General features: G+C 40.0%; 2 protein-coding genes across 2 annotated transcripts in view; one reads left to right on the forward strand and one right to left on the reverse strand.

Moving 5' to 3' along the window:
• LOC109195563 (tripartite motif-containing protein 16) overlaps positions 1-16,071 on the forward strand; it is a 1,176,058-nt gene that overhangs the window by 937,977 nt on the left and 222,010 nt on the right. The gene's annotated exons all lie outside the window — the stretch shown is intronic.
• Positions 5,558-7,492, reverse strand: LOC100700152 (tripartite motif-containing protein 47-like). The gene has a single exon (XM_019347832.2). It carries the CDS (start codon positions 7,490-7,492, stop codon positions 5,558-5,560), a length of 1,935 nt encoding a protein of 644 aa, XP_019203377.2.

Here is a 16,071-nt window from a genome sequence, read left to right on the forward strand (position 1 = left end):
TGTCTACTTTAATGTAATCCCATGTCCATGTGGTTCGTAAAGGCCACAACACTGTCTGACTGAAGTCTTTGTCATATACTTTAAAAGCTCTCGCTCTATCATCCCCAACCCACACAAAACTATTTTTAAAATCCTTTCCTCTTTCCCAACAATTCTCTAGCACTTTCTCAACAGGATGGTTTTCGTCATGACCTTTCAAATTAATCCAATAGTTAACCATCAACTGTTGCCTTCTACTATACAGTGGCATTTCTCCTGATTCCACTTGTACGTAGAGCACATATTGGCTTTGTTTTAACTGCCCCTAAGCAAAGTCTCATTGCTCGAGCTTGGATTTAGCCGCTGACCTGTATACCACACACCCATAATCTAATCTTGATCGAATTAACGTGACATAAATACTTTTAAGTGCATCAAAATTGGGACCCCATGTCAGCCCTGCTAAACACCTCATAATATTAAGAACCTTCTTACGTTTCCCCAGAACGTGCTGTATGTTATTTTCCCAAGTTAATCTCTTATTAAAAACCACACCACAAATATATGTTCTTCTTCTTCTGTATAGGGTTTATTGGCGGTTGGCAAACAGCAAAATGGTGACAAATATATGTTATGCTGTTCACATTAATTTATACCCATTAGGGCTAATAAGGGGAATAGGGAAAGACTGTGTACACAGGTGAGACTAATCAGGATTAATTGTAACCAACTCAGGTTACAGCTCCACAGTCTATTCAGCCACTTTCTCCACCCACTCATATCTCAGGAGGGGGATAGCCCTACTAAGACTTTTGTGTTTCTCAAGACCTGGCCTCTTTAGAGACTGTTGCTCCAGGGCCTCCCCAGAGGCTAAGTTTCAGCCCTCAGCTAACTCTGGACCCCTGGACATGAAGAAGCCAGCGCAACCTGTTTTTCCTGGGAGGAGAGAAACAGGTTGCTGTCTCAGCCTTTGGTCTCTGCTGAAAGCTCAGGGGAGTAAACTCTGCCACCTCCATTCTATGCTGGAAGCTCTAGTGAGCTCATTCGGCCAGCTAAGGACTGCATCCTGCTGTTACTGCCTGAGCAGAGCCACTGTCCTGTGCAGCTCCAATCAGCTTCGTCTCTGCCAGAGGTCTCCAGGCCTGCTGGTCCTGTCTCGTCTCCGCCAGAGGTTTCTGCACCTGCTGGTTCTGCACCTGCTGGTTCTGTCTCGACTCTGCCAGAGGTCTCCGTGCCTGCTGGCCCTGAGCCTGCCTTCGCTGGAGGGTTCGTGGGCTCGTTCAGCAGCCTGCCTCCACTGGAGGGTCTGAGGGATCACCTCAGCCGTCTTCAGTCTTAGCTGGAGGGTCCAAGGGATCCATCCAGCCTGCAGTGCCACCACCTGCTCCATTGTTTGCGGCTGCCACGCCGTCGTCTGAGCCTGCCTCGTCTTGCCCTGCGGTTGGTACGCCACCACCTCATTCACGTCTGGCTCAACGTTGGCCCCTTGGGTTGGCCTCCTGAATGGCTCGGACTCCTGTGCCATTGACTCTAGTTTGGTTAGGCTCCAGTTTAGTGGCTCAGTTCCTATGTTCAGAGTTTTGTTTGGATGACAGATTTATTCTTAATCTTTATCCTTTGTCTCTCCACATTCTCTTCTTGTACCTCCGCTTCGTTCTTCTGTCTGAAAGAAGAAGCGAGGAAGAAGCCGCTCTCCCACCTCTGACTCACCACCATTAGTTATGGGCACAAGGTGACCTCCTCCACCTGCTGCCTCTGTCATCTCTCACTATTTGAGTCAGAAGCAAGCATGTGAAAATAAAACGTTTTGTTTTGTTCTGCATGTCTTAACACTAAATTCAAAGCTGATTTGAGAAAATTTGTCTTTATTCACATTTAGCTGTATTTAGATGGTCACTCTGCAGTCACTTAAAAATATACCCAAGGAAAAGTGAAAATGGTTAATAGCAAGTAGCATCCATGACAAAGAGAGGAGCAGAGAAATGCCTGTGAGAGGTTCTGACAGGGATGCTTTATAGTGCACCTGAGTCTGACCTGCTCAAGTATGTTCATCCAAAATCAGGTCAGCTCCGCCTACCAGTTGCCTGAAAGAGACGGACACAGACAACAAGAAAACAAGGCCTGCCCTGTGGCTATTACACAGTGCATACTGTAATCAAACATTATGTGCAAGCACAAATCATTTAGCTTTACTTTCCTGCTAGACTTGAAAAAAGTATAACTGTCATAAACACTTAAAAGCTTCATATGTTTATGAGTTATTATTATTATTTACAGATTCAGTTTTTCTTTGTGATGCAGTATTTGAAAAGAATTCCTGGAATCAGAAGCTTTTCCTTACATGTCTGTTTGTGCATTTATTGCTCATTTGCATTTATATGATGATGTGTTCAGGTGTGAGGACCTTCTGTTGCTTTTTGAAGACTTTCATTGATTCTAATACACCACTGGGTATGGACCTAATAACGTAATTAAATTCTGTAAAATGTAAAACCCAAAAAATAAACCCCATCTTCCAAAGGAAAACACACCTGAACTAAAACCAGTCTGACGTCAAGACCCTGAAGAAAGACAGAAGAAAAGACTTTGTTCAAAAATTTATTTATTAGAAAACCCTTCAGTTGGTTCCCACATTAAACAATAAACATAATGAATAATCTCCTCGTTGATTGTGATCAACCATATTCTGATAAACCCATTTGTTTTTTTTATTTAGAAAATAAAACTGTGTGATAATGGATGGCCCAGGAAGTGAAGGAGAAACAACAATAACATACAAATGCATTAATATACATATTCAAAAAACATTTAGATAACATTTCCATGTGGACAACCATTTGAAAGACTGGCCTATTTCATTTTATTGAACTCAGCAATTGTTTTTCTATATTTAAAAAACAAAAACAAAAAACATTCATCTATGTATAGCCAGTCCAGCATAGAGCGGCTGAGTGAATGTGGTCTGGACTCTGTGGAGGAGAGTTATGGTTTCAGAGACGCTGTAGAAGGACAAAATACCTGCTCTGTGATCCAGGTACACTCCTTCTCTGGAGGACTGAGGAACCGAGACAGGAGTTTGGATGTTGTTGTATCAAAATGTTCAACTATTTGGAACACAGTTTAATGCCCAAGATTTGTCATTACGTCCAAATATACATTCATTCCCTCTCCCTCTCTCTGCTGATATTTTTGTATGTGAATGCTACACAAACGCCTCTCCCTCTCCACTCTCTCTTCTCAGGACCTAACACCCTTCAGTGAATCTGTCTTAATGATCAGAATAAGACTTTTATTTAATTGTGGTTACTTTTCTGTTCCCCCTGATAATAAAAGATGAGCATATGCCGTGATTGGATCCAGTGTGATTTAACTTGAATATTTTAAGAATTCAGTTGGAGTCTGCTGGATCTGATAGTAAAACATCCACCTTAGTGACTGTCAGTGAGGTGTTTATCACACAAGTAACTAACTGAAACTTTATTTATATAGCACCTTTTAAGATATAAATTCAAATAGTGCTTCACAAGAGCCAAAAAAAACCAAAACAAAAGAAGAGAAATTAATAGAAAACAGATATAAAGAGATATGTTTTTAACTGGTAGACAAGACAAGTAACAGCCCATCACTGAGTACCAGCTTATAGCACATGCAGCTTTTTCAGCATGCACAACAAGAAGACTTTTAACTGTGGAGCTACAACAGGAAGCACATACTGGGACTTATAAACAGATCACAGCCCGTGGAGAGAGTCCCAGCTTCCCCTAACCACAGATTAAAACTATGTAAATGTGGTGACCGGCATGTTGACCAAGAAGAACTCATATCTCACTGATAAACACAGACCAGAGTGCAGCACAGTCAGCATACTCGAGACAATTCATCAGTAAGGCTTTGATTTATTGCAGTACAAAGAGCAGAACATGTAAATACAAACTTTGTTCATTTATGTGCTTTGCCATCAAGATAAAGTGCTCTACTTCTGTTATGGTTCATAAAAGTCATTTTTTAAATAGCACTGTATGAACCATAAATGCATACTTTTAGACAACAACTGATCATCGGGGGAAGGGTTAGCTCGATGACTTGGGAGCTTTTTGTGAATTAAATATCTGTTGGGATGTTTTTAAAAACCTCTGTACTAACTCACATTAACTGACTTTCACTCTATCAGAAACAGTTACATTGGCTCTGTAATTATCTGAAGAACACACTCAGGAAAAGCCAGGTTTCTTTAGCAGGGTATTCACTAAAACAGTGTCAAATGTTGGTTAAAGTGGAAAAAGTAAGCTTGAACATGAAGTTAAAAATTTAAATCCTCACTCTGCCTGAAGGAGAAGTGCTTTTTGTTTGCACATTTGCTGAGAGACACTTCTTGAAATCTTCCACTGTTTTCTCAAAACTCTAAAAACCAAATTTTCTGAACTCAATCAAGGAAACCTCTGACTCACAAATGCAACAATAAATATTTTATTTGAACTGAAAACCACAAAATTATCTCAGACCAAGAACACCACCAATGGCAATAATAACACTAAATTTACAAAATATATTGTATCTTTGTATGTGATGTAGAGAAACATCAATATATAGCAAAGATGCACCATCATGATGGAAACAGATTATCTGCTGAGAGTGGGTTGTTTGTGTTCATTCACTCATTCTCACACATTGAATGAGCTGCTGAGCTGCTAAATCACCAGCTCCTATCCTGTGAATCAAATTCCTAAAGTTCCTGTGACCTTGAAACACACAACACTTAGTGTAAAACCTAACTGTGCTGTGTGTCCTAGTGTCAAAAAAAATCTAATTAAAGTCTGAGTAAAAATATTTTAGGGCTTCTGTTTGATAAACTTCTATTTCTGACTGCTCCTCATAACTCCACTTGACTTTACTATGGTTTGGATCATTTTCATGGTTTAATTACTCTGGGAATGTATCAAGTGTTGTATGCACAGTTTGAGAGACTGACTCCTACTTATTACAGTTGTCTTTAGAGTAATCAAAGGTATTTCTAGAACTTATTGGTTAAAACTGAAATTAATAGTCATTTATCTATTTTCCTCTTTAGTTTTATTCTTTTTCTTAGCTTTCATTTTTCTTCAGCATGCATATAGTGCATTATTCAACTGCTGTAGTAAGAAAAAGGAAATAAAAAGAAGAGTTTAGATCAACTCTGAACACAATTGTCTTCCTTCAAAAGTAGCAAAATTAACTCAAATTTACTGACAAAATAATCAAGAAAATAAACCATGAAAACCCTACTACAAAAATAATACTAAACTCAAAAGACCATGAACAGAGAAAGCTAAAGTGAACTAGAAATGAACCAAAGCAAGCAACATTGAATCCAGTCACAACCCTGTTATTTTTGTTTGTTTGTTTGTTTGTTTGTTTGTTTGTTTTTCTTTGTCAAAGAAGGGGGACTCCATTGGGGTCTCCATAGAGTTCCTTGGGAACTCTATGTATGGGGACGCACTACAGGGGGAGGCACTACATAGGGAGGCACTACAGGGGAATAATGGATTGCATTTATATAGCGCTTTTCGGGACCCCTCAAAGCGCTTTACAATACCACTATTCATTCACTCTCACATTCATACTCTGGTGAAGGCACAAAGGAGGGCATTGCAAGGGGACGCACTACAGGGGGAGGCACTACACGGGGAGGCACAAAGGAAGGCATTGCAAGGGGAGGCACTACAGAGGGAGGCACTACAGGGGGAGGCACTACAGGGGGAGGCACAAAGGAAGGCATTGCAAGGGGACGCACTACAGAGGGAGGCACTACAGGGGGAGGCACTACAGGGGAAGGCACTACACGGGGAGACACTACAGGGAGAGACGCTACAGGGGAAGGCACTACACGGGGAGGCACAAAGGAAGGCATTGCACGGGGACGCACTACAGAGGGAGGCACTACAGGGGGAGGCACTACAGGGGGAGGCACTACAGGGGAAGGCACTACAGGGGAAGGCACTACATGGGGAGACACTACAGGGAGAGACACTACAGGGGAAGGCACAAAGGAAGGCATTGCACGGGGACGCACTACAGAGGGAGGCACTACAGGGGGAGGCACTACAGGGAGAGACACTACACGGGAAGGCACTACACGGGGAGGCACGAAGGAAGGCATTGCACGGGGACGCACTACAGAGGGAGGCACTACAGGGGGAGGCACTACAGGGAGAGACACTACAGGGAGAGACACTACAGGGGAAGGCACTACAGGGGAAGGCACTACACGGGGAGGCACTACAGGGGAAGGCACTACACGGAGAGACACTACAGGGAGAGACACTACAGGGGAAGGCACTACACGGGGAGGCACTACACGGGGAGGCACTACACGGGGAGGCACTACACGGGGGAGGTGTAATGCACCCATGAGGCATCCCTCCTGATTAGGTAGTAAAACATCCACTTCAGTGACTGTCAGTGAGATGTTTGTCCATTCCTCTCTCAGAATGTCCTGTAGTTTATCTCTGACCTCTGACACAGCTGCTGTCACATCCTCAAAGTAGCTCAGAGGACGGATATTGATGCTGGATGAGTCTGTAGACTCACTGAGTGCTGACAGTGAGGGGTAGTTGTGTAGAAACTGGATGTGATCCTCTGTGTGTGAGAGCTGCTTCAGCTCAGCATCTTTCCTCTTCAGCTCAGTGATCTCCTGCTCCAGCTTCTCCTCAAGCTCTTTGACTCGACTCACTTCAGTTTCCTGCTGGGATCTGATCTGCTGCTTCACATCAGAGCTTCTTTTCTGGATGAGATGGATCAGCTCAGTGAAGATCTTCTCACTGTGCTCCACTGTTTGATCAGCAGACTGATTGATGGCCTCCACCTCCTGTTGAAGCAGATTCACATCTTTCTCTCTGTCCTGGATTCTCTGCTGGATGTTTTGTCGACTCACCTCCAGCTCTCTCTGCCTCTCAGTCCTTTCTGCTGCAGCTGAGACTGTGTCGTGGCCTTTATGTTCATCCACAGAGCAGAGATAACAGATACTCTGCTGATCAGTACGGCAGAACATCTTCATCATCTCATCATGACGAGAGCAGATGTTCTCCTGGAGCTTCTTGGAGGGCTCCACCAGCTTGTGTTTCTTTAATGGAGCCAAATCATAATGAGGCTGAAGGTGTTTCTCACAGTAAGAAACCAAACACATCAAACAAGATTTCACAGCTTTTAGCTTCATACCAGTGCAGAAATCACAGGCCACATCTTCAGGTCCAGCATAGCAGTGATCAGCAGGAGCAGCTTGGAGTCCAGTCTTCTTCAGCTGCTCCACTAAAACTGCTAACATGGTGTTTTTCACCAGGACAGGCCTCGGTGTGAAAATTTGTCTGCACTGAGGGCAGCTGTAGATTTTTTTCTCTTCCTCTTCATTCCAGAAACTTTTAATACAGTTCATGCAGTAGCTGTGTCCACAGGGAATAGTCACTGGCTCCTTCAGTAGAGCCAAACAGATCGAACAAGAGAAGGTTTCTTGGTCCAGCTGAACTCCTTTCCGTGCCATTTCTCCTCTCAGTATCAATGACTGTGTGAGTTTCACTTCCGTATAACTGAAACTGGTCTGACCTTTGATAATAACAACAGGAATTTCTGCAGTGAATGGGGAGTGTCAGCTTTTCCGAGTCACCGCATTTGTTACATTCAAACACACGAGTAGATCGTCGAGGAATTGGGAGGAAACAAGGAAATAGGTGGAGAGAGAGGAGGTGCTAAGTTAGAGAGCATGAAGAAGAGGGAGGGTTATCAGGCTGTAATTTATTCTAGGAAGAGTATGTGTTCAACCCTTTTTACAGCAGAGATCATTTCTGAGTTAAAAATACTTGTCAAAGTTGTTTAAAAAAAAAAAAATCACCTGACTTTCTCACGTAAATCTGCTGCACTAATTGCTCTTCTTTCTCATTCAAATAGTCCAGATGAACAGAAATTACCGACAGCTTATCAGAGACTGATAGACCAAAAAGATGGAAATCTTTTTCTCTACATTTTAAACTTTTCGTCAAGAAAAGTAAAAGACAGAACAAGGAATGGAGGAAATTTCCAAATTTATATTGGGTATACTAGAAAATTAACCAACACTTACTGACATTCATAACCTTTTCCTTTTATGTTAGGCAGACTGGATGCTACCCTGCTCTTTTTTGCCCTCTTCTGTTTTGCTGTCCAAGTTGCTTTTGACATTTAAACCTTAATAAAGTAAAAGTTGTCTCAGCTCAACTGTATTCAGCTTAGAGTGAGGATGCACATTGAAATGTAGAGTCAAGAAACTTTACTGTCACAGTTAAATTCATGCAGCACTTTGACTTATTTAGAAAGTAGAGACAACACAATACAAAACCAATTTCATCCCCAGTATAAACACTCTGGCTAGACCAAAGTTTATGGGCATTAGGCAAACACAACAACTCCACGTACCTAAACTGTGTCATCAGGGCTCATGGATGGAGTCACCTGAGAGGCTCTAGCGCACCCTGCTATACTCCTAACATCTGTGCTCAGACTGCAGCAGTTCTGCAGCACTAAACCTGATCTTTTCCTGCTTTCTACAGTAACTTAAGCTTTCAGCCTGCTGTCTGTCTTCATAGATGGCAGCTTTAAACATCATGAGAACTGGTCCCATCCATCGATAATGAGTGCAGTAGACTTGTAGTCAAGACCGCTTAATCCGAGACCAAGACAAGACCAAGACCAGAGGGTATCGAGACCAAGACAAGACCAAGACCAAGACCAAGTAGATAAGACCAAGACCAAGACCGAGACAAAAAAGTCTTTAAGCTGCAGCCAGATGCTGCTTCGTTTACGGGTGTCAGGCATATTTATGTGTTTTTGCTTTCGCACAGCCCTCCTCACCGCTGTCTACTGTCTCACTCACTTACTGAGAGGAGAGACGCACGCTCCACTTGACTGTCGCGTCTCTCACCCTCTCTGTTTTTCACATAATGATATTATCCTATATCCTCACATGTGATTGGCCACAACATGGAGGGATTGGAGCATAGCTAAGCCACTGTGTGAGAGCTGAGCAGCGAAAGGAAATTAAGTGAGGGTAGAAATGACTGAAAGATTATAAGGCTCTGTTTTGAGTTTTGTTCAAAAAAAAAAAAAAGACTTCATATAGGAAAAAAATTAAATATCACATATGCAGGACACCTTAAACTGTATCAAGACACAGGGACTAAACCCCAATTCAACCAGACCCAGAACTGATCCAGAATTAAAACAGGACTACAACAGTTCAAAATCAGGACTACTTAGGACTTAACCAAAACAGAACCAGAATCAAAACTAGATGATAGTAGCACTAAAAATCATCATATACCTGCACTACACTTATTTTTTAATTCTACCAAAGTACACTATTTAGATTCAGAAAAGTTTATATAATTATTTAGCCTTCATAAGCCTGCATAACTTAATGAATATAGAATTTGAAAAGTAACAAATGGTATCTAAAAAGTTACACTATGTACTAGATACATGTTCTGATGAGTTTTGACTAACAACCATTTGACTAACATGTGTGTCTCACCTGCTCTTGTTCCATCTCTGTTTTGTCCTCTTTCTTCATCTCCCTCTCTGTTCCTCTTTCTCCCTCTTTGTGCTGACAATCAAGCCAAACACCAACATCATCAAATATACAGTTGAAACCAGATATTTACACACTCTTCAGATAAAAACACAAACATTGTAACATCAAATCAGACTAAATGTTTATTTTTTTTAGATTGATAAATATAAAAAACATATTTGTTAACTTTTGTATTTTGTATTCAAAATTGAGCCACACTTATGGAGCTCCATGATTCTTTTCCTGGTGTTTCGGTTGACATTTCTTGATTTCCCCATTTCAAAGAAACAGACTCTGTGTTTTGCCTTATATGCATCCACAGGTGTGTCACCAATTTACTCACATGGACTCTACTAACCTATCAGAAGCTTCTTAAGCTCAGAAAGGAATCGTCTGGAGTTTTCTTATTAATTAACAATAAACTTAGTGTATATATACTCCTAAATTTGATGAAAGTGATTAAAATAGACAGCTCCCTCTTTTTATTCTGACATTTAACTAATTCAGAAGATATTTCAACATTTATTTATCTAAAACAAAACAAGTTTACTCTAAATTGATGTTTAACAGTAAAAAAAAAAGTTTTTATGTTTTCTCCCTAAAGTGTATGTAAACATCTGGTTTCATCTGTGAATATACTGCTGTGTATTGAAATTTCTCTTGTTTTGCATAGATATACTGAACAACATACAAAGCATAATATATAAAATAACATCTACCTGAGTTTTTTCTTTGAAAGAAGCTCCTTATGTCCATTGTTGTGTTCATCAGTACACAATTGAAACTGATTTAGAGAGTTTGTTTAGCCGTGGAGGGTAAGAACTGAAAATATGAAATGTAAGCTAAGACTCTCTAAAAAAATCAGCATTGTCGTTCGGCTTTTTATTTATCCATTTGTTGATTCACTCGAAGAGCAAGTAACGCAACCAAGTGATCAGTTTATATCGATCTTTTGTGATACACTGTCATATTTACATTATTAGTTCAGTACGAATGATTTGCTTTGGTACCTGGTCAAACTTAAGCTCTCCTCTGTCTGCAGCAAACTCGCAGGGAGCAGCTTCTCCCCCCTCGCTTACGTGTGTGCTGCGCTCAGTCGCCTAGTGCCTGAGCTCGGATCATACCAAAATTAGGGGGAATTTACGACGGTGCGCTATGTGCTTCGTGTGTTGTTTTTGTTTTATACAGTTGTCAGTCAGGCATCTAACTAATAAATTACACTCCAAAAGACCCCATGCTTCTGAAAAAATGACCCTGGCTTAAGCCCAGTATGCCCCCCGCCCTCCCCGCTCCGCTGATGGTTGACTCCAAATCTCCCGAACACTACGTCGATTTGAGAACGCAAGACCGAGACCAAGACCGAGACCAAAGTCAGTCGAGACCAAGACAAGACCAAGACAAAAGTCCGTCGAGACCAAGACGAGACCAAGACCACGACCGGTCTCGAGACATCCAACTCTAGAGTGCAGCAATGTTTTGTTCTGTTGGGCTGTGACCCATTACCCCTCACAACGCTCCTCTCTCCAGACTCCCACATTACTCATTGGCAGAGATGGGCAGTAACGGTAATCCGATTACTTTTTTCAAGTAACGAGTAATGTAAGGGATTACCATTGCAAAAACGGTAATTAGATTACCGTTACTTTCCCGTAGGAACGCTGCGTTACTGCGTTACTAAAACCGTGAGTTTTTTGCGAGAATGTCTCATGATAGTGACGTAAGCGAGTGCGACGTTCGTGACAACAGCTGTCTGCAGATCAACAATGGATAATATATCAAGTACGGGAGAGAGTATGAGCGTGCAGCGTTTAAAGCGTGGAAGTACTGACCTTATTTTGAGTTTGATTCAGCATATGTGTCAAAAAAATCAACACACTGCTTCAGAAACCCTGTGCCGAGGCTTGGTTTCCTTGAACAGAGTCATGTGATCAATGACATTCGGAGCTTCATTCGGCATGTTGCTTCAGTTCCTGACTCATTGGTTTATAAGGCATTGAATCATTGGTAGGATTTGTGCTGTGTTTTGGTGATTTTGTGCAATAGAGAGCGAATCACTGTGTGACATAATTAGAGACATGGAGCCAGGAAGAAAGGACATTCTCCATATTATTAAATAAAAACCAGTTCATCAGCATTTCTGCTCCCAGGCTTAAAATGTACATAAGAAACATGATATACATATACTTATATTTATAGAGGTTATAGTATATTATATAAACGTACCTGTCCACTGGTTAATTATATAATCAGGTGGCAGCAGGGACCTCACAGCACAAGCATTACTCCCAACATATTATAAGATTGTGTTGCACATTGTTATATATGAAGTATTTTTTATTTTAATTAATAGAAAACATCAAGAAGTCACAAGCAAAAGGAAAAACACCATGGCACATATTTAAACAAGAATGGTTTATTCATGTAAGTGATTTATTATTAAAATAGACATAACATAATTTTTTCACCCCCAAAAATACACATTCAAAGCACCATATCAGCCCGATATCAGACAGAACTGTCACATGACATCAAACATAACGAAGCAGTTAATCCTAAGTTGTAGATTCAAGTTTTTGGCCACCAGATGCCATTAAAGAGGACTGTGTTGAAAAGCTTCGAGTTATTGTTAAGGTTCAAAATGTTGAGGGGGAATCCAAAAATAACCACAGATCCAGCCTGGTGCAATTAGACGACATTTTAATGAACACATGTGTGAGTCCGAACGCTGTGCAGATTTCAGAGTCGAACTACCTTACAATAGTCAAACAAAGGTTTTATAGGGTTGGGGGTGATACTGCTCCCCCCCCCCCTCCCCTCTCAGACACAATACAGCATACGTCAACTCAAAACCACAAACGTTCTGTCAACAACCTTTAACATAGTTTTAAACAGAACATCATCTTCGCGCCGAAGGCAGGTGCTTCCCCTCAGCTCCATCCTCGCTGTCGCTTATCTCTGGGACATCTGGTGTACTTCCTGGAACAGACTAACACGTACGCCTCGACTTTGCAGCCATAGCAAAACATAATTAAACTCTTCCCTATATAAATGCGTCTATCTAATATGTGTGTGTGTGGGTGTGTGTATGTCTCGTCTGTCTGTGCGTGCACGCTGCATGTGCTCTCTGAACCTTAGTTGACCTCAACTTAGGCAACCAGGCTAAGGCCATCCTGTGTGTAATGATCTTGACTTACATGTAAAATGTATAAAACAAATGTTTCAATCTAATACAACTACTTGAAGCATAATCAAAGCAAATATAAATGCATAATAAAACACTCTAAAATGCTCTTGGCTTGCACTCAGACTCTGCTTTCAGTTTCACTTTTGCAAGCCTTGCAGAAGTGTTTCCTGTCTCATTTTGGCACAGAGTGTATTTCCTGTCCCTGCAGTCAGTTTCTCCCCCACTGAAGACTATGTGTAAGAATATAAAAACATTCAAAAGCCTTTAAAATTATAGATTCCACTCAACAGTTTAAAGTGGTTATAACTGCTCCTGTAATAAAGACTAATATAATACCAATATATTTGAACATCTGAATGCAACATCACTCTTAATAATGAAATGGTAATGATGATTATAAAAATAGCAGCAAATAATAGCAGTAAAATATTTCTCCTCTTGACATTATGAACCGTTTTCAATACAAACTTCAGAAAGCTTCATTTGGACATGACTACAAAAAATCCAGCTAAGGTCTGCAACTTGATTATTCTTTGTAAAGCACATTGTGACAGGTTATAGTCTTAAAAAGTGCTATATAATTAAACTTTACTTACTAGCCAACCAGCAAATTTGTAACCCTCCACTCTCATGTTGGTTGCACAGTTGTGATGTGATATATAGTAGAAATTAATTTGTCAAAACAGTAATAAGACGATGACATGACAAGAAATAGTGGGTGAAACAGACAATATAAACAAGAGGGAGGAAACACCTGGGGAACAGCTGTATAGTATCCACCTGATACTGACGAAGGACTGTCAAAATAAAACAGGAAGTAATTACCCATAGGACACAGGAACACAAAATTGTCACAGAGAATACAGAAGGACAGAGGGAAGAAGCTATGGAATAAGCAGTAATTAAGAAAAATAGAAACCCTCCCCAGGTGCTAACTAAACCTTCTGTTTTTAAGGGGCAGTCAATCAGAAGATAATTAGCTTAAAAGTGGACTGAAAGCAAGAGGATGGTTTGTTCCATACAGAAGATGAAGTAATGGGTTGCAGATCAAAATAAATAAGGAAATTCTTTTAATGTGATTTTTTTTATGTTAATCATGCAAAGCTATTTTTATTTTGGAGTTAGAGTCCAAGAATAAAAATGTGGAGTTGGAAATAATCACAAGATTTGTGAGTACTACAATAAATTTTGAATTAAATTACATTCAAATCTTGACATGTTTTATCTATCTTTGAAAGACAAATGTCAAAATTTGCAAGAAATTCTGGGGGGGCTGCTTCACCGCATCTTTTGTGAGTGCAAGAATAAAAATATGCAATAGTAGACAGCGGGTCAGACAATATGCAAATGAGGGAAAATCTACATCAAATTAAATATGAGTAATGGATGATTTGAATAAAAGCAATGATGATGCTTAGAAGCACATTTTTTAAAATGTTGCTATTACATTTTCATCCAGTTAGAAGTTTGAACCTGAAGCTTTATTAAATGAACACCTGGTATCCAATGGGAGTTTAGTTTTAACTAACTGAACAAAAAACTAAGAATCAACAGAATTAAACAGAACCAACAGTACAGGAAAGTTTAATCTTTCTGAAGAACACATGCAGTGGCTTCAGGGTCCACAATAATACAACATGTTTGGGCTCATGTGTGTCAGTTTAATCTTATATAGCAAGACTTCTTTATAGGTCAATAGAGGAATGAAGTCGTTATGAAAAAAAAAACTTTTTCATGCTCATTTTGCTGATCTACAGTTTGAGTGTGTGTCACCTCTACAGCATAAAACAATAAAATATGATCTTAGGGTAACGTAAAATCAGAATTTTCCGTAAATCATAAGAATAACAGCCTAATGAATTAAACAAATAAGTGATATGTGAGTAAAATATACCATACTGATCTTGAGTTTATTCTGTATTTTTATTCAGTATTTGTAGTTTAGGTTGTCTTGGTTAGTATTTTGTTCCGTTCATATCTCTTTCTCGTCTCTGTCTCCTTCCCTCAGCATTCCTCCAGTTAAGTCAGTCTTGTCCTCATGTTGCTTAATTGTCTGTTTTCCCAGTTGTGTTTCTGTGTGGGTGTCTTTCGTCTTCTCTCGCCTCTTGCTCTCTGTCTCTCGCTCTGCTTCTTGGGTTTCGCCAGTCTGTGTATCAGGGTGTCCTATATATAAATCAGTTTCCTCCTTTGAGTTATACAGAGTGTAAGTTTAGAATAGAGATGCATTAATGCGAAGGTTCTCCCTTAAATTCTTCTTGCGGCTCTAAAAATAAAAAGTACTTGCTCTGATCGGGATCCTACATGAGTCATATTCATTTTTATCAAGACTGTGACAGTTTCAAATACCTATGCTGTGTAACTTCAAGTTTCCAGATAGTTCTCAGCACTCTGAGGTGCTCTTTCCCGGTGCAGACAATGATCACTCTCAAATTTAGATGCTTTTATTAGCAAAGTTCAGAGTACAAGAGATTCAAGTAGTTGATGCCAGCTTCACACTTTGTCACTTTTTTTATCTTCACTATAAAATACAAATACAAGCACAAGTAAATACATAATCTAAAGGTTATATTGAGATTAAGATAAATCAGTTGGGGGAAAGCTCTCATCATAACAGAATCTCACATGGCTAAAGAGAAAAAACATTTTCCAAAATCAGAAATTCCACACCTTGAGTACGCAGGCCACAGATGAATAGTAAGCTGCATTTAATTTTTGCCAAGACGAATGTTCCTGTTTGTGATTATCTTTTACACAACGATTCAAATTAAAACCCCTTTCAGTTTGTCCTGTGTAAGTCTTTCTCCTAATTTCATCATAAATAATCTCAGATGTGCAAATAGAAGCAGAGAAAACCAAGAAAAGCTCTGGTCTTGGTCTTTGAAAAAGATATTTTAATGTCAATGAGACTTTTTACTGGATAAATGAATAAAGAATATATATCACAGTCACTTTTCCCCAAAACTCACAGCAGCTTCTACTTTGTTATGAAAATGTTCTTTCTGACTCAAAATGACATGATTTATGAGAAATATGTTTGACATATTTTTGGCAGATTATAGGCCAACAAGTCCCTTACAGTAGTTTGAAAAAATATCATGTTTTAGCATATACCAACCTGCTTCCACTTTGAGAGGTCTGTGGTTTTATCTGAACCTGTAGAAGAAGAAAAAATCTAGGAAAGTCACTTTACTCTGTCTCTCACTGGATGTTCAAGTTAAAAAAAAAAAAAGATAAAGAAAATGAGAAGCACTAGCTGAGCTCTGATCTGATTTGATCATGAGTCGTATTCCTGTGTTATTTCACTGAGACCAACACTGGTTTACACACCACTCTG

Source organism: Oreochromis niloticus, linkage group LG18 (assembly GCF_001858045.2).
Source record: "Oreochromis niloticus isolate F11D_XX linkage group LG18, O_niloticus_UMD_NMBU, whole genome shotgun sequence".
In the NCBI taxonomy this organism is placed as follows: domain Eukaryota; kingdom Metazoa; phylum Chordata; class Actinopteri; order Cichliformes; family Cichlidae; genus Oreochromis; species Oreochromis niloticus.

What these genes read in the sequence shown, in the direction of transcription:
- LOC100700152 (XM_019347832.2), bottom strand. Translation starts at nt 7,492, where the DNA reads ATGGCACGGAAAGGAGTTCAGCTGGACCAAGAAACCTTCTCTTGTTCG.